Source organism: Protopterus annectens, chromosome 9.part0 (assembly GCF_019279795.1).
Source record: "Protopterus annectens isolate FY-2018-M chromosome 9.part0, PAN1.0, whole genome shotgun sequence".
NCBI classification, from domain to species: domain Eukaryota; kingdom Metazoa; phylum Chordata; order Ceratodontiformes; family Protopteridae; genus Protopterus; species Protopterus annectens.
This window is the reverse complement of record NC_056743.1, coordinates 475,033,319-475,052,564: the sequence shown is the minus strand read 5'-3', so window position 1 is coordinate 475,052,564 and position 19,246 is coordinate 475,033,319. Positions and strand designations below refer to the sequence as shown.

Here is a 19,246-nt window from a genome sequence, read left to right as displayed (position 1 = left end):
TGTTTGATCTTTTATATCCACCTGAGCTACCATGAACTCCGGTAGATGGGGTCTTTGTTTAATGTCTCATCTGAAAGATGACACACTTAGGGGTGCAGCACCCCTCCCTTATGATGCACTGCACTGTCAGCAATCCATCTACCTGTTGTGGGAATAGAACCCACAACCTTCTGCAACAAAGGGTGTGCTACTTGTTGTACCACTAACAACTACTTATTAGGGCTTTGTTGGTAGATATGCAGTTTATTATTAATAAAAAGAAATTATGTACTCACCATAACGTTTCATGTTTGTTGTCCTTGATCTCACCTTCCTTCTTGTTGGTTGGGTTCGGTGCCGACCATCGGCTCCGACTCGGCCGTATTCTAAAGCTCGAGAGCTTCCACTGGCTCAAGGCTAGACCCTATCCCATCATGCCTAGTACTGGTTACCCAAATCTCATTTGTGATGACCCATAACACTAGACCACAACTTGCAGATATATAACTATAGACTTATACAACAAAATATATATGTGTATATACAGACATATATAAGACAAACCATCAAGCCATTAGTAGAAATTCTTATTCTATCCAACTCATAAGGCAGGAAGGGAATCAAGGCCTATATATTGGTATTGAAAAGCTCTGCAAATTGACAAAGGTGCATCCAGGAATGTCTCCATAAGGCGACTCCTGTGCCTGCAGCCTTGCTCACTTCATTGGCTGCATAGGAGATAAGTTGCATGGAGGAGTTAACTACCGAAGATAAGGTCGCAACCTGAGAGTCAGTCTTATCTGCAGCTCCCGCAGCTGTAGGATCCTAGATCTTTCAGGAGATCCCTCTGAAGACGGGTGAAATGGGATAGATAATTCAGTGACCTGACAGAAAAGACACGCTTTCTGTATCTGTCCATCGTATGGGACTCTCTGTTCAGTGGATGGACAGAAGTAGAAGTCTCTGCTAACATCTTCTTATTGGGTGCCGCCACCACCATAGCATCAATTGGCACACCCTTGGTTAGGAAGGATTTGTCATCTGGGGCTGTTAAGAATTTATTGGGCCTCCGCAGGACTGGTTCCATCGATTCTGGAGAGCTCCACACCTTTCAACTTACTACCCCTAGCAACGGGTCGAAGGGCGGAGACTCCCAAGAGGTGGAGGTTCGGGAACCGAATGCATCCAGGTACATAGACTCATCCTCAGAAGGAGAAAGGGACTTCCAGCCACCCTCTGCTTGAGGATTTCCAAGATGTCTGAGAATGAGACATCCTCACAGGGGGACCATGGGGACCCTTCTGAGTCCTCCAACTCCATGTCCGATGTCATAGACTCAGGGAGTCCACATGCTTCCTCTTACATGTCCTCTTCCGAGGGACCTCCTCAGGGGGATGCTGTGGGGAGGTTCTGGAAGGAGGGGGGTCGCCCAATGGGGCATCCTGGGGCACTGGTTCCCTGTGCTTAGAATGCAGAGGTGATGAGAGGGAAGACACTGGCTCCATAAGGGACGGAGTAGCTGAAACCGAGGGAGGAGCTGCCTGAGAGGACAGCGCACTCCTCATCACCTCAAAGGCACCACGCTCCTGGTCCGAGAGTGTCCCCGGCTACGAAGAGTGGAGAGATCTCTCCCGCACCAAGGGTGATGGCTCCGAGGCTGATGTGGGAGCCGAGCTCACCTGCGCCGAAGCTACAAGATGGAGAGTGGGGTCAGGTAAGGGTTCATGCCACCCCACCATCGCAGCCAATGAGGGAGTATCTGCCCCCAGATCCCTTGACAGGAGGTATTGAGGAGAGCAGAGTAGACGATGTCCTCGGAGCCAAACGAGGGAGTGTCTGCTCCCAGATTCCTTGATAGGAGGTATCGAGGAGATCAGAGTGGAGGATGCCAGAACTGAGAGACCAAAGGTTTTCGGAACAGACGGTTCCACCACAAAGACTTCCATGCACTCCAGCTTCGAGCTCAGGTGAGTCAAAGGAGGAAAAGGTGATCCGGGGCTAGAGTAGTCAGTTCCACATCCATACGGGTTGGGCTCGATAATATTTTGGCAATAGCCGGAGTCTTGAGATGCCTCTTCATCACCCTCTCCACATCATCATCATCTGAAAGACTCCTGGAGGATCAAGAGGAGTGGGTGGATGATGGTGACTGCCCGCCACAGACTGTAGAAGCGGTGACTGTGGAGCGGACCACACCGGTTCCAAGGAAGGAGATCTAATCCTTTTATGACTCCTAGATGGATCCAAGGACACTGATGGAACCGCAGGAGATAAGGTCTTGTCGGATCTGAGAGGTTTCGGATCCGAAGAAGTAGTAGATTTCTCTTTATGTCTCAATGGCTCCGAAGTCAGAACCAACAGAGATGTCGGTTTGGGGGATTTTCCTAGTTTACTAGCCTGATCCCTTCCTCTGGAGTGTCAAAAGGCCCTTTCAGTAAACCTCACAGAATAAGTTTGTTTTTGTGCTCCTGCAGGACTCTGGCGCTGAAAGCATGACAAACAGAACACGAGTCATGCAAGTGCACGGCTCGTAGACAATAAACACAACTCGTATGTCCATCAGTCAGGGACATTTTTTGGGAGCACGAATCACATGTTTTTAATCCAGAAGGTTTGGATTCTTTGAGCACTTCTTTGGACATTATCACCACAACAATAAGCACAATACAGTAATGTACAATACCCTAAGGTTATAGATATCGGGAGCAGGAAATCTACAACTCTACAATAACCACAAAAAAAATATATATATAACTTTTTTTTTTTTAAACAGCAAAAGCAGAAGGTAACGAAAGGTAACAGAAGGGGGACAGCCTCTAAGTTAAACCACAACTCCCCCAACAGAGGAGAGCCTCTAACTTAAACTACTCCTTATCAGAAAGGAAGAAGGAGGTAATAAGGGGAAAGCCCTCTAACGGAAATGGGCTAAGAGGGGGGAATCCTCTAAGAAAAAATGGATTTAAAAGGGGGAATAGGCCTGAAGAAAAAACAACGGCCTAAACAACAGCAATAACAACAAGAAAGCGAAGATAGGAATGCTAAACAAACACTACTAAACTACAGAAAGAATCCTGAAGAAATATAAAGATTTAAAAACAGAATATAATAAAATTCAAAAAATTAGCCTGAGTCAGTATCCAGCAATCTTGAAGCTTCAAGCGGCAAACGAGAGCTGGGTAACTAGCGCTAGGCGTGATCGGATAGGGTCTAGCCTGGAGCAGTGGAAGCTCTCGAGCTTTAGAATATGGCCGAGTTGGAGCCGAGGGTCGGCTCCGAACCCAACCAACAAAAAGGAAGGCAAGATAGGGACAACATAACATTTATTATTATTATCAATATCATATACAGCTGCTTATGATTATGTAACAAAGTAGTTTTTACTAAATTAAATTTCAGCTATTTATAAGTGTTTGCTTACAGTTCAGATGCCAGGGTCTTGCTGAATAGATCACCATGGAATAATTTGGATTTATAGTCACTGTCTGATTTATAATCAGTGTACATTACAAACATAAGGCACATTATTTAAAGCCTACTATCTTTTTGAATTGAACGAAACCTAGTGTTCTTTAGGCTTACTTGCTAACTGGAAAAGTCAACATTCAGGGCAAAAAAATATCCTTACTGGGCATCTGTATTTACATTTACTAAAAGCGCACACTCATTTTTAAGATTTCATTTCCACAATTATGGTGAGACAAAATGCTTAAAGAAGCAATTACAATAACTTAAAAAAACTTCATGAAACTCTGGAAAATACTGTGCACTCGTGTGTGTGTGTGTGTGTGTGTGTGTGTGTGTGTGTGTGTGTGTGTGTGTGTGTGTGTGTGTGTGTATGTATGTGTGTGTTTCCCTCTAACAATTGGAGAATTACATGGATTCCTTTTTAAAGGCCAGCCGTGAGATGATGAAGCATACCTTATCATTCTCCTGGGTAAAATAGGTAATCCAGAGGCATGGATTAAGGATTAACTTGTTAACTTGTCATTTGGTTGTAATTTGTTTAGCAGGTCATACAAATGTATTTAAGTTATGTATTTAAAGTAAACATGAATTTATTTAATAATAATAATAACAGGAAAACTGAAGGATCCAAACTGGGGCACTATGAAAGGAAAAGGACAGAATGGGTAAGAACAGCAACAGACATGGGTGTTACACTTAACATGTGAAGTAGTTTGGTTCAGACAGCTTTAGGGTAGCAGAGCTAAACACATCAGTACATAGCTCAATTAAAGGTTACTGTGCTGGATGGATTTTGACTGGTGTTTTATCTGGGGTGGCAGCTTGCAGGAAAATGTCGGAAGTTCAGGGGAGAATATAGCAACATAAGACAGTAGTGGACTGGCTAGTACAAAGAAAAAGGAAATAGTGAGCTTGGTGATCAGGTGATACAAGACCAGTAAATAGCATGGAGCAGGAAAATGTAGGGAAAGAAGGGGAGGAAATGAGGACACAATCAAAGCATATCAAAGAGTACAGGCAAGTATTTTTATCAGACGCCTCTAGGTTCTTTTTGTCTATGTAATTACTTGAATACAAATACAAATTGTTTCTCAGACTCTGATTTATCTCTGTTATACATTAGGTGCTGTGATATTTGGACCACAGTTTATAATGTTAATATCATCATTAATAGGTCTCTAAATGATGCTGTTTTACAGATTATGTTACTACTTTGTGTAACAGCTTTGCAATTCTGCTATGTGCCGACAAATTAAATAAATAACTAAATTAAATAAAGTGTCACAAAGTGACATAAAAAGAAAATGTGTGCTACAGCCAAGAAAGAGGACAAGGAGAAGACAAAAAACAATGTTGAAATATGGGTGCAGGCGGTAGTGATGAAGAAACGACGAAGGGGAGATACATCCAGTGTTTGCCAAGCTAGAACCAGAAGAACAAAGAGAATGAGGGAAGTAGGTGGGTGGGGGTAGTTAACCAAATGGGAAGGATAAAGGATGAAAGGAACAGAACAGTAGAAAGGACTTGCAAAGAAAGGTGCAGGAGGTATTGGAAAAAGGATAAGATACATCACAGGAAATAAAATAACCAATAAAGCAGGAAAAGGTTGAAAATATGAGGAGCAGGGGGAAGGGGACAAAAGCCAGTGTGAGGGGAAAGAAGGGCGTTTTGCCAATTGGAGAGAATCTCCAAGACAACTGGCGGTCTTGGAAAGGGAGACAGGAGACTAGATTATACTGACATCAGTCTAGGGACTCAGACAGAGTATGACATGGGATATAACAAAGGTAGTTATCAAAGGGAAGGGATGTGGACATATTGCCATGCATGCCTGCATCACTGACTTGCCAAAGGAGACAGGAGAGGTGGTAGCATAAGAAAACAGGGCTAGGGAAGTAGTAGGCAGATGTCAGGAAAGGGTTTGGAAATAGCATTCTCAGATGTACTACGTATGCAAGCAAATGACACTGAAAAATGAAACGATTGCAGACTACATTGCCTGGTTGTGGCACTGCACAAAGGAGAAAGGTTGTAGGGTAGATGGGAAGAAAACTAGTACAGAGACATGGGTGATGTGTTTAAGATATGAAGCAACAGTTTGGTTCAGGCACCTTTAGGGTAGCAGAATTTAAAACATCAGCACGTGGTTCAATTAAGGGTTACTGTGCTGGATAGCTTTTGCCTAGTGTTTTATTTTGGGAGGCAGATTCAAATAAACTGTCAGAAGTTCAGAGGAGAGTACAGCAACTTGAGACTGTACATGTTCAGGGCAGGCTTGGTAAGGTATAATTTAATGACTGCATCTTTAAACTAAGAGGGAAATTGGGGGCATGCATACCTCTTAACACAAAGTCTAGGCAAAGCCAAAAATAATGGGGTAGAGGAGAGACATATGTCCGTATACATTTAGCCAACCTTTCGATCCCATGTTTCTGAAGCACCACTTACGCATCCCACAGTCTTACCCCTAGGCTTCATCTGTTCTGCTTCCTATGCTGTAACTCTAAGTCCCCGCCCTTCTTATTTGTGATGTCTTGCTTTGACAGCCCCAACCTACTTCCCGCACACTAATATTCCACTGCTCACCCTCTTATATCTCTTCTGCTCCTGTAATTCTTTTTCTGTACTCCCCCTCATCCTTAAATTACCTCCCTGCCACCATGCTTCTACATCTCGTCTCCCCATACTCTCACCCTCCCTCACTTCCTTACATGATGCCATTTTTTCTACTTGCTGTGTAACTCTCCCACACCTCCTTGCCTCTTATGGGTCTGACTACTTTTTTTTACTATTCCCTTAACTTAACACTTACCCCCACACCAAACATTTGCTGTTCTACCCCTATAGCTTGCCATGCCTCCCTGTTCCACATTTCTAAAGTTCTATGGCCTGTGTCCTTACTCCGTCTCCCTCCTTAACAATCTGTTTTTTCCTATTCCCTTTGCACCAGGTTCTGCATCCCAAGTGTCCTATTCCCTGTTGCTCTAAACTTACTTCCTGCTCTTCTGTCTCTCTCTGCCTTTTCCTACCCATTCGTGCCTTTTCTTCTGTACTGTCTGCACCCTCACACTTCCTTTGCATACAATCACTCTGTTGTTCTCTTGTGTATGCACTTATCCTACCTATTGTTCTATTTTCTGTGCCTTTCCCTATGTCCTGCCTTCACCCAGATAACGGATATGTTACTTCTTTTAGAGGTTTTACTTCTTGTGCCCTTATGCTATGTCCCTGTACCCAAGTGTCTGCCATTCTACTCACTATAAAATTATCTCACCTTTTCTGTCTTCAAGCTTGTGTTGTTCTATACCTTGTGCCTTACATTAACTCCCTGCTCTCAGCACTTTAGTGGTTCTATTCCTTCTAACAAATTCTTTCAATTCTCCTGCATTCTTTTTGTTGTTCCATTCCCTTTAACAAATTCCTTCCATGCTCCTGCATTCTTTTTGTTGTTCCATTCCCTTTAACAAATTCCTTCCATGCTCCTGCATTCTTTTTGTTGTTCCATTCCCTTTAACAAATTCCTTCCATTCTCCTACATTATTTTTGTTGTTCCATTCCCTTTAACAAATTCCTTCCATTCTCCTGCATTCTTTTTGCTGTTGTATTCTCCCTGCATCTGTTCCACTAACTGTGCTTTTAACCTACCGAATTCTGAAAACAAACTTACAGTTGTTTTGCACCCAAGACTTCAATGTGGCTTCCTACTTGCTTTAGTTGATGATGTTTGGTTTGGCTCCCTTAAATGTTCAAGGAACAGCTTATGAGGAAGGCAGGGCAGTGGACAGTGAAAGAAGAAATGCTACAACTATGACCTTTAAGGGATCTCTCCTTAGTTCCGCAGGGATTAGCTTTACCATTTATTTTGTTCCCATTCAGCATTTTTTCTCTGACGCTCCTATGATAAGGCTGCATGCACACTATGGTGCAAACTACTCGCTCCTCAAGCCTATCACCGTACTAAACTAAAGCACACGCCCTGCAAAAAAAAAAAAAAAAATGTCTATCACCTACAATCGTAATAACGACATATAAATATATACTATCTGACTTCACAGTGCTGATAGAAGGGTTATCTAAGAACAGGTATATGGCAGCAGGGAATCTGTAGCCATCCAGGAACGATCCCCTTGCAGATCAATTGGGAGGTATCAGATACTTTCCTAATTTAATATCAGAGAAGCCTAACACCCAGGGTAGAAGGAGCTGGAGACCATTCAGGAGAGTAGGCTCTTAAGGTTAAGTTTTGAACTGCTGAGGCATGAAAGCGGCTTGACTCATGGATTCAAGGTTCAGGCAATAGTGCTTGATAAAAGCTGTGAACAATGACCAAGCAACCACAGCAGAAAATGTCTGCGAGGGAAACAGTTCAGAAGTAAGAACCATAAGCAGGCATGCCTTTTGTGAAGTGGCCTTTTCTACTAGCATTTTCCACTGGAAGATCCACTGTTTGATTGGAAAAACAATTCATTTATCAATTCACTTGAAAAGGATGTGTTTTGGGATGGACTGCTCTTCCAACCTTAAAGCAAATGTTGTGTCTTCACAAACTCATGCACTTGTTTCAGGTAGACTCTGAGCTGGTGATGAACATCTGGGGTATGAAGAGCTTCTTCTCTCCCAAAAACAAAAAAGGAGAGTGAGTGATACACAGAGAGGTTTCAGGACAATTCTGACAATGATTTCAGTAAGAAATGTGGGTTGGACCCAAGGAGCAACTGACCCTTTTGAAATATCCAGTATGGTTAAGGGTCTAAAGTGCTAAGATCCTGAAGACAGAGATGATGGCCACTAAATAATTTTTCTTTTCATCAGACTGACAGACTTCAAAGATGCTGAACCAGGAACTGGGGACAGTTAATCCCGTCAACCATGATGTTTAAGTACCATGAAGGAGAGGAGTTCTTCACAGGAGCAGAAAGGTGCAAAACCCCTTTAAAGAACTGCTTAATTAACTGACATTGAGCCACAGTTTTGCTTTCCACAAAGTCATGATGGACAGAAATAATAGATGCAGCCATTGCAACCATGGAGTCTTTGAAATCAATATCATATGGATATCTAAGGTAGGCAAGTACAAACTGAAAACATACAGACAGTGGCAACATGGGATACTACTTCCCAAATGGAAAATCTCTTGCCCTTTGCATGTTATATTTGTCAAGATAAATTCAATTTTTCACACTCCTGTGAGAAAATAAGCTGCGAATAAGTCTAAAACAGTCATGCCATGAGCTTGATCAAAATGCAAAAGCCAATTATTGAGAACCTTCAGGAACACATTGGCTAGATGAAGGAGGGTTTCCTGCATCTCCAGGGACAGAAAGCCTGAAACCAAACCCCTATTGGTCAGTATGGGCTAATTAGGACTACTTTTGTTTCTTCTTCTCTGAACTTTGAGAGTCATTGTGAAATCATGGCAAAACATTGATAAAGCACTTTGGAATCTCCCTTGACATACAACAAATAATGTATCCACCATGAGATCTATTTTGCTTTGCTGTATAGTGTTGACAATGAGGAAAACCACATTCTCCTGCACAACAATGACACTGATATTCACACCACTTCACTTCCAAGTGTACATCTCCAGGACAGGGCAGAAGGAGTGGCTTGGGGAGTATGCCAGTATCTTCACTAGGAATGTGAACTTCTGAGAGGGTGAGAACTCAATCCCCTGCCAGGCATACATCACCATAACCTCCCTGAAAAGATGGATATAACCATATGCCTCCGTGCTTGCTTAGGTATCATACAACAATAAGATTGTCAGAAAAGTTCAAGAAAGGCTCTTGAATCAGTTTTTTCTGATAAATCCTTTTGTAGGAGGGATTCTATATGTCATCTTCAGCCTGGCTAGAAAGCCCATCTGGATCCACAGAAAGGTTTAGAGAGTACAGTTTTCTTTCCCAAGTGCTAGCACTGAGTTAGATGACCCAATGCTCACTTCCTAAGATTAAGTCAGCTGTAGGTATGCTGTAGCAGATCAAAATTATTTGCTGGAAGTGGGCCCCCTTGTCATCCATTGAAGTGAAGAAGCAGCACAAACTCAGGCTCACTAACTGTGGGAAAAATATTGACATGAAGAGATCGGAAGGCCGTTTCCTAAGGTTTTAGATGTTGATACTGCAGAGGCCCTAGAGTATGACTGGGAACCCTCCTGCCAATCTCCACTCTGGGGACTTTTGAATATCAGCATTCTTCGGGCAGTGAGATGGGCCATACGTTTCTCCATTCCCATTGTTTGAGTGACAAAACTGAGCTGCTGCAGTTATGACTGCTTTATTGTGCTCCTCTCAAAGCAGCAGGGACACTATTAAAACAGGTGCTGACTCATTATGTGGTAGCAAACTGAACACTTTTGTGCTTTAGACATCAAATGTGCAAACCGTTCCTTTAAGAGTCAGGAAAGAGAGCTGAAATGTGCAAGTGGCAGAAATGAACTGGCAGATTCTGGGATTAGTCATGCACTCCTACTGTGACGAATGATTTCATGGCATATACTGGTGTTGCATAACTACGCTCTTGATTTCAAAAGCTTCTGTGAAAAAAATGGTAAAGCTGAACAAATCAGATGATGCACACAAATGCAGAACAGTAAAAAAAATATTGTGTGTTAGATTACATTACACTTCATTTATGGTCTCCCTAGGTAGCAATAATTAGGTAACACCTGAATAATTCCTAGCTCTGCACCATCACTGCGTAACACATAGTCCACTCTCATTACCTACTGATATCAAATGTTCATGTCCCTGTGTAGCCCTGAAATGATATTCCTTATGTACTAGTATTGTGTGATCGCAGTTCTAGATTTTCACCTTCATATGTAGCTCTGTGCCCACCCTCCTTAGCTACTGATACCATGTGATCACAGTTCTAAATCTTCAACTCCATGTGTTGCCCTGGGAACCATCTGCATTACCTACTGATACCATGTAACCACAATTCCACATTACCATATTAACGTTTAGCTCTGGGACCACCCTCTTTCCCACTGATACCATGTGATCACAATTCTATATTATTACCTCACTGTGTAACCCAGGGACCAGTCTCCTTACTTACTGATACCATGTACTCACAGGCCTACACCATTATATCAATGTGTAAATCTGGGACCCCCCCCCCTTACCTACTGATACCATGTACTCACAGACCTATGCCTTTACCTCATTGTGTATATCTGGGACCACCCCCCCTTACCTACTGAAACCATGAATTCACAGACTTACCCCTTTACCTCAATGTGCACATCTGGGACCACCCCCCTTACCTACTGATATCATGTACTCACAGACCTACCCCTTTACCTCACTGTGTATATCTGGGACCACCCCACCTTACCTACCGATACCATGTACTCACAGACCTACCCCTTTACCTCAATGTGTATATCTGGGACCACCCCACCTTACCTACTGATACCATGTACTCACAGACCTAAACCCTTACCTCAATGTGTATATCTGGGACCACCCCCCTTACGTACTGATACCATGTACTCACAAACCTACCCCTTTACCTCAATGCATATATCTGGGACCACCACCCCCCTTACCTACTGATACCATGTACTCACAGACCTACCCCTTTACCTCAATGTGTATATTGGGGACCACCCCCCCTTACCTACTGATACCATGTACTCTCAGACAGATCCCTTTACCTCAATGTTTATATCTGGGACCACCCCCTTACCTATTGATACCACGTACCCACAGAACTACCCCTTTACCACAATGTGTATATCTGGGACCACTCCCCCTTACTTACTGATACCATGTACTCAAGACATACTCCTTTATCTCAGTGTGTATATCTGGGACCAACCCCCCCTCCCTACTGATACCATGTACTCACAGACCTACCCCTTTACCTCAATGTGTATATCTGGGACCCCCCCCCCTTACCTACTGATACCATGTACTCACAGGCCTACACCATTAGCTCAATGTGTATATCTGGGACCACGCCCCCTTACCTACTGATACCACGTACCAACAGACCTACCACTTTACCTCAAAGTGTACATCTGGGACCACCCCCTTACCTACTGATACCATATACTCACAGACATACCGCTTTACCTCAATGTGTATATCTGGGACCACCCCCCTTACCTACTGATACCATGTACTCACAGACCTACCCCTTTACCTCAATGTGTATATATGGGACCCCCCCCCTTACCTACTGATACCATGTACTCACAAGACCTACCCCTTTACCTCAATGTGTATATCTGGAACCACACCCCCTTACCTACTGATACCATGTACTCACAGACCTACCCCTTTACCTCAATGTGTATATCTGGGACCACCCCCCACTTACCTACTGATACCATGTACTCACAGACCTACCGCTTTACCTCAATGTGCATATCTGGGACCACCCCCCCCTTACCTACTGATACCATGTACTCGCAGACCTACCCCTTTACCTCAATGTGTATACCTGGGACCACTTCCCTTACCCAGTGATACCATGTAATCACAGACCTACACCGTTACCTCAATGTGTATATATCTGGGACGACCCCCCCCCCTTACCTACTGATACCATGTACTCACAGACCTACCCCCTTTACCTCAATGTGTATATCTGGGACCTCCCCCCCCACTTACCTACTGATACCATGTACTCACAGACCTATCCCTTTACCTCAATGTGTACATCTGGGACCACCCTCCCCTTACCTACTGATACCATGTACTCACAGACCTACCTTTACCTCAATGTGTATATCTAGGACCAACACCCCTTACCTAGTGATACCATGTACTCACAGACCTACCCCTATACCTCAATGTGTATATCTGGGACCAACCCCCCCTTACTTACTGAATACCATGAACTCACAGACCTACCCCTTTACCTCAATGTGTATATCTGGGACCACCCCCTTACCTACTGATACCATGTACTCACAGACCTACCCCTTTACCTCAATGTGTATATCTTTGACCACCCCCCCTTACCTACTGATACCATGTACTCACAGACCTACCCCTTTACCTCGATGTGTATATATGGGACCACCCCCCTTACCTACTGATAGCATGTGCTCACAGACCTATCCCTTTACCTCAATGTGTATATCTGGGACCACCCCCCACTTACCTACTGATACCATGTACTCACAGACCTACCCCTTTACCTCAGTGTGTATATCTAGGACCAACCCCCCTTACCTAGTGATACCATGTACTCACAGACCTACCCCTTTACCTCAATGTGTATATCTGGGACCAACCCCCCCCCTTACTTACTTACTGAATATCATGTACTCACAGACCTACCCCTTTACCTCAATGTGTATATCTGGGACCCCCCCCCCCTTACCTACTGATACCATGTACTCACAGACCTACCCCTTTACCTCAATGTGTATATCTGGGACCCCCCCCCCATTACCTACTGATACCATGTACTCACAGATCTTCCCCTTTACCTCAATGTGTATATCTGGGACCACCCCCCTTACCTACTGATACCATGTAGTCACAGACCTACCGCTTTACCTCAATGTGTACATCTGTGACCACCCCCCTTACCTACTGATAGCATGTGCTCACAGACCTATCCCTTTACCTCTATGTGTATATCTGGGACAATCCCCCTTACCTACTGATACCATGTACTCACAGACCTACCCCTTTACCTCAATGTTTATATCTGGGACCCCCCCCCCCCTTACCTACTGATACCATGTACTCACAGACCTACCCCTTTACCTCAATGTGTATATCTGGGACCACGCCCCCTTACCTAGGGATACCATGTACTCACAGTACAACACCATTACCACAATGTGTATATTTGTGTCAAATCAAACTACTTACTAACAGCACATCCTCAGAGATGTGCTGTATTTTATTTGTCAGTCAATCTGTCAAAATTCTAAAATAAAGAGAAGTAGCATTAACTAAATAGGGTGTATATAGACAGTAACACCCATGTGGTACAAACTATACTTTTGGATTCAGGTGACTTAAACCAGTTCTATTTGAGACAACAGTCTGTGACTGTATGAGGGGGTATGCCTCGAGTATTTTTATTTGTACAGCCTTACAGAATATGAGAAGACTAGAGCTGGACCATAATTGTTTGCAAAGCTTTGTGGATCAGTTACTGTGTATATGTGCTCAGAACTGTGCCTGGAGTTCATTGGGTAAATATTATATACATTACTTTGAAAATATTTATTCTGTTTTGTGGTGGGTCCCAGAAATATGCATGGAGGTGAAGCTGTAGAACTGTGATCACATGGTATCAGTAGCTAAGAAGGGTGGGCCCAGAGCTGCACAGGGAGGTGAAAATGCAGAACTGTGATCACATGACATATTTACACATAATTAAACCCAAGGTTGGTTCAAGGAGTTAGGCACATTTGTTTAATTATACAATTAAGTTAAAAAAATGTATCTAATTTGACACTATCAACCTACATCTCTGTAGCATTTCCAGCTGTACTTTTAATTAAAGTGATCCTTCAACTGTTTGTGAAATGTATGTGGTGTTTTAGAATTTAGCAGTTTTTCTGGTAGTGTATTTACAGAAGGCTTTTTACAAAGACTGGGGGTCTTTGAAAAGATGTGATTTGTAGATCACTGAGAAAGTCTGCAGTAGCTTCTACTGGTAGCCTAAAATTGCTTTGGATAGTTTCACATTGTTTTGTACTGTGCGGTGCATGTATAAATCTTAGTATCTTATTCTTGGCACACTGAATGGTCAATATATTCTGAAGAGAATTTAGGCTTCTCAGTGTAACTGTACACTCCTCTTGGAGGATTAACATACTTTTGACAACATATTTTTTTTGTTGTTAGCAGGTGTGACTTTCTATGACATACTTACAGCTATGACATTTTTTCAATCTGAAGTTCTGTGGGATTGCTAAATGTTAGCCTCTGAGATAGCTGCACGCCTATATATTTTTAGTATGTATTGGGGTTTGTATGCCATCAAATTTATTAATATCAAGAACTTAGATGTGTTTAATCTTTGTTGCTTACCAAATAACAATGATGCAAACGTTTGTGTGTTAGTGGTTAATTCCTTACTTTTAAGCAAATTCCAAACATGGAAAAAACCCTTCCGGAGGTATTTACCTAGTACACTGCAGAATGTATGGTCTCTAATAAACACGATGTTGACTGCATAATGTGTGCAGCTTATATCAGGAAGATTAAATGCAGAATCATTGAAAAATAATGAGAAATAGTAAAGGGTCTAGTAGTGTGCTTTATGGTATTCCTTTAGTATTTGTTCTGGTTTCGGAGAATGTGTTGTTGGCATAGAAAAGGAATGTTTAACCTGTCAGACAACCTTTTCACTATCTCTTGTGCAAAACAAAGCCATTTAAATGTTAGGGAAGTTTGTTTATAGGGTGGCTGTTTTGAATGGATGTCTGAGATCTAGAAATATGGCACTTGTAACTTAACCAATTTTCACATGGCTATATTTCATTTGCTATTCTGTATAACACAGTTAAATTACTGAAGTTAGGTAAGAGGCCAAATTGTTTGTCAGTTAGCAAAAAGGGGTGCAGGTGCTGCAAAATTGCTGAAGTATTTCAGTAGAGGTAATGCAATAGTAATGTATTTCGGCTTTTCCCGGTTAGGGGTCGCCACAGCAGAACACCAGTCTGCTAATGACTGGCAGTGGACTTTTACAGTGACAAGTTGCCAGCCCGACGTCCAACCTTCAAAGAAGGCACACCCATTCACGCACGCACGCACCTGCCTATCCTTTAATTGATTTATATTTCAAATGCAAATGCCTTTTTTTTAATATGTTTTTGTAAGTTGTGCAAATCTGGTTAAATATTTGCCAAAACCTTTTTGATTTACTGCCTGGTCTAGTCTGCTAGGCAAGTAGCAATGTTCATTTTGCTCTGAGTTTATTCTTGTAAGTCTTTTTACAATTCAAAAATTAACTGATTTACTGTTATTGTCTCTGTTTGTTTTCTATGTTGCCCATATTTTATCTCCAGCTTTAATTTGTTGTTTGATACAACTGGTCAGCCAAGGTAAGTTTTTGTTTGAACTGTACATCTTCTGAATAGGAAATAGCCAATATTGTAGATGTCTGTATATTACAGATGGCTGAAAGGACTGAGGTTGGGTTTGAACAGCTGTACACTGTATCCCAGTTAATAAGTTGCAGCTTCAATAGTCAGTGGTATCTATCTGTTTCTGATATTGCATATTTTTACTGTAAAATGAAGATAGGGTTTTATCAGATTTTACTGTCTAGTACAAAAAAATAGAGCAGTGATGTATCATCGAGAAGGGCGTTAACTTTATAGATGATAATTTGTTTTTTATGCTTTTAGTTATCAAATCCAGTATTTTGCTTTCTCCTGCAGTTGAGTTTGGCCTATTACGTTCAGCAGCTATCTGTGTTACATTATAAGTAGATTAATACATACAAAGGTAATGTTTTGAGGTCTTTTCCAGTTAAAGGTTAGGCCTCCAATTATTATCATTTGTGATTTTTCACTTACAGCTTGAATGGTGGTATCTGTTTCTTATATAAAACTAGTGGAATATGGGGTGGTATTCAATACAGTTGTGTGTATTCATCATTTTCCTCCCAATAGCATTTCTACAAGTGTCATATTAGGGCTATGATCAGATGTTGTGTTACTTCTAGTGTTCAGGGTGGGGTTTATTTAGCTTCTTTGCCTATTAAAGTGATTACTCCTACCCCTGATTTTTTATACCTAGTCTGTCAGTGAAGCTGTCGTATCTTTTGGTAATATAGGCAGACATACAGCTATCATTCTTCAGACAAGATTTGGTTATGGATACTGTTTTAGTCTGGTTTAATGCTACCAACGTTTCTAGATGGGTCCATTATTATTAGACTGTTTATATTCATGTAGCTTATGGATAATTCTCTGGGTCTGGTGGCATTACATACATGCTGAGTTACAGAGATGGACTCGATGGCTAACGTAGCTGTGGAGAGGCATGAGTTGAGGCCTAGATTTAGCTGGGAATCACCTGTTTGCAGAATAAATAAGATAAGGTAAAATCTTCATAGGTGATTGTCAGACTAACTATTCTGGGACATCTTTGAAAGCCTAGCTGTGTTTCCCAAGGTGATAATCAAACCCTGTATCATGTGCCTTTGGGGTAAACACTTTCACCATTATACCACCCCCATCCCCCCATGTGGGTTGATTTGAACATCTTTTGAGCAGTTGCAGTTATTAGGGGTAGGAGAGAAGCCAGTTTGTACACCAGCCATATTATCACTTACCAAATGTTTTTGTTAAATGTGTGAGCATTGGTAAGTGTGTTGTTGTGTGAGTGTTTGCAGATTCATTGCTGGTCTTTGTTGCTTACTATTTGAAATTAAAGGGGAGATGTTTGTGTTGTTTACTATGGTTAAGTAAAGTCCTATAATTATAAGTTTTATGTACATTTTATTGTGCTGTTTGTTAGCTTAGAAGTAAGAAGAAGCAATTGATATTGAGCAATTAGGTACTGTTTTACAATGGGTAGAACTCAGACTCCTGATGTGGTAAACGTTGTTGGGGGGGGGGGGGGTACTGTGTAATTTCAATAAAGGTAAGACTTTGTCATGAGATTTGATGGACATGAGAACTTCACTGAGTGAAGTTAGCTGGGAGATTTTATTATGTAGGGCAGGTTTTGTTGAGTGATTTACTGCATTTGGATTGAAGGTTTTAGATATGGGATTGGATTAGTAGTTCAAGAGGAAATAAGGCTGAAGCAAGAGGGACTGGGAGTAGAATTAAGGACCAGAATGAGTCTGCTGCCTGAAGAGAGTTTCCTGCACTTTGAGAAATAAGGTAACAAGACTGTTTTCTGGCACCACAGTATATACAGAATACAAGTAATTGTGTCTTTTTCAAAAGTAGTAGCACAGAAAACTGAATCAGAGTCTAGAGTAGCTGAACTATGTTTTCAGTATGCACAGTACAGGGGAAGTCCCAATGCTTTGTAGTCCTGGGACCACCTTCCTTACCTACTGATACCATGTGATCACAGTTTATCACCACCTCCCCTCTGCAGTCCTGCGACCATGTTCCTTAACTACTGATACCATGTGATCACAGTTCTACATCATCACCTCCTTCTGCAGCCCTGGGGCTACCCTTCTTATTTATTAAAACCATGTAATCATAGTCCTACAACATTAGCACCATGTGTGGCTCTGGGAACATTCTCCTTAACTGCTGAAACCATGTGCTCATAGTTCTACACCTTCACCTGCCTGTGTAGGTCTTGAACCACTTTCCTTTTCAAAGGACAACCAAATGCTTATAGCTTTGTGCCATAATTGCATGGTAAAGCTGGAGATGCACTCTGCCTACCTACTAAATCCATGTAGTCAAAATTCTGTACTATCATTTTACTGTGTAGTTCCATGACCCTTCTACTTAGGTACTGAAATAATTTCATCAAAACTGTATATCAGCTAGCTATGTAGTTCTAGGACCAGCTCCTTACCTGCCACCAAGAGCTCACACCTTTCTACCGTTACGTCTCATGCAGCTTTGGAACCATTCCAGTCAGTTTACCTACTGACAGCATGTTATAATGGTTTTGTAACAACTCCTGGCTTAGCATTAGCATCAGACTTATTTCTTACTAAAACAGAGTGCTCATAGTTTTGTACCATTATCTGCTGGTGTAGCACTGTGACTAACCTCCTTATCTTCTGACTAAAAAATGCTCAGTTTTGTACCATCACCTCCCAATTACAACTCTGACTATTCTTGTCACCTACTGGCAGTAAGTTAAGAGAGATCTCCACCATGACCAAAAAGTGTAGCTCTGTAACCATCTTCTTCACTTGATGAAATTGCACTGTGTTAAAAATTCTACTATCAATGCCCTGTCTAGCTCTAGGACCATCTTTTTATGTATCTGCACCAAGTGCTTACAATTTTGTATCATCCCTCCCAGTGTGGCTCTGTGGTAGTCCCATTTACCTAATGACAGTATGTGCTAACATCTATGCACAAACTAAGTGACAAGATGGCTCTGGGTCCATTCTTCTTACCCAATCTGCTTTCAGCTCATTGTTCTGTACACTCGCTTCTCTTTATGTTGTTGTCTGGTGACACCATGTGCTTGAAGTTCTGCGTCGCAGTCCATCACTGTGTATTTTTAGCACCATCCCTTTCTAGTCATTTATTGATGGCACATGATTTTTAATTTTGCGGTATCACTTCCTAGTACAGCATTAGGACCATATTCTCTGCCCAAAGGTACCATGAGATTAATTTTCTGTACAATTTCATCTCTGTGTGGCTCTCAGAGTATTATCCACTGACAGCATGTTCTCGAACTTCTGTGTCATCTCATCCCTGTGAAGCTCTAGCACCATCCCACTCTACTGACACCATGTGAGTAATCACTTCCCAGTACACCATTAGGACTATGTTCCCTATCCAAAAAGACCATGTGATTAATGTTCTGTACAATCTCATCCCTGTGTGGCTCTCAGGCCATCTCCTTACCTACTGACACCATGTTCTCGAAGTTCTGCACCATCATTTCTCGATGTAGCTGCTTCTCCTCTTTGCTCAGCATCTTCCATTCTTCTCTAGAAAAGTCTACAGCCACGTCCTCAAAGGTTTCTGGAACCTGAGAAACAGGAGATGTTTTGACTCTTTCTTCAAGAAAGAAACTTTACAAAAGAAATAATTAATGACAGCATTTTCTTCCAAAGTACAATCAACTGTCGGATTTTTTCAAGGGCAAAGCAAATCTGTTCTCTTCTGTACCATATTGAAAGGAAATAGGAGTACAATTCA

The 19,246-nt window shown here is 42.0% G+C and overlaps 1 protein-coding gene across 1 annotated transcript in view; it reads right to left on the bottom strand.

Annotated features, from left to right (window-relative positions):
- LOC122810537 (zinc finger protein 182-like) overlaps positions 1 to 19,246 on the bottom strand; it is a 221,445-nt gene that overhangs the window by 77,752 nt on the left and 124,447 nt on the right. The window contains exon 2 of the mRNA XM_044082117.1: positions 18,950 to 19,076. Coding sequence (XP_043938052.1) covers positions 18,950 to 19,076 — 127 coding nt within the window. The remainder of the gene's footprint in view (positions 1 to 18,949; positions 19,077 to 19,246) is intronic.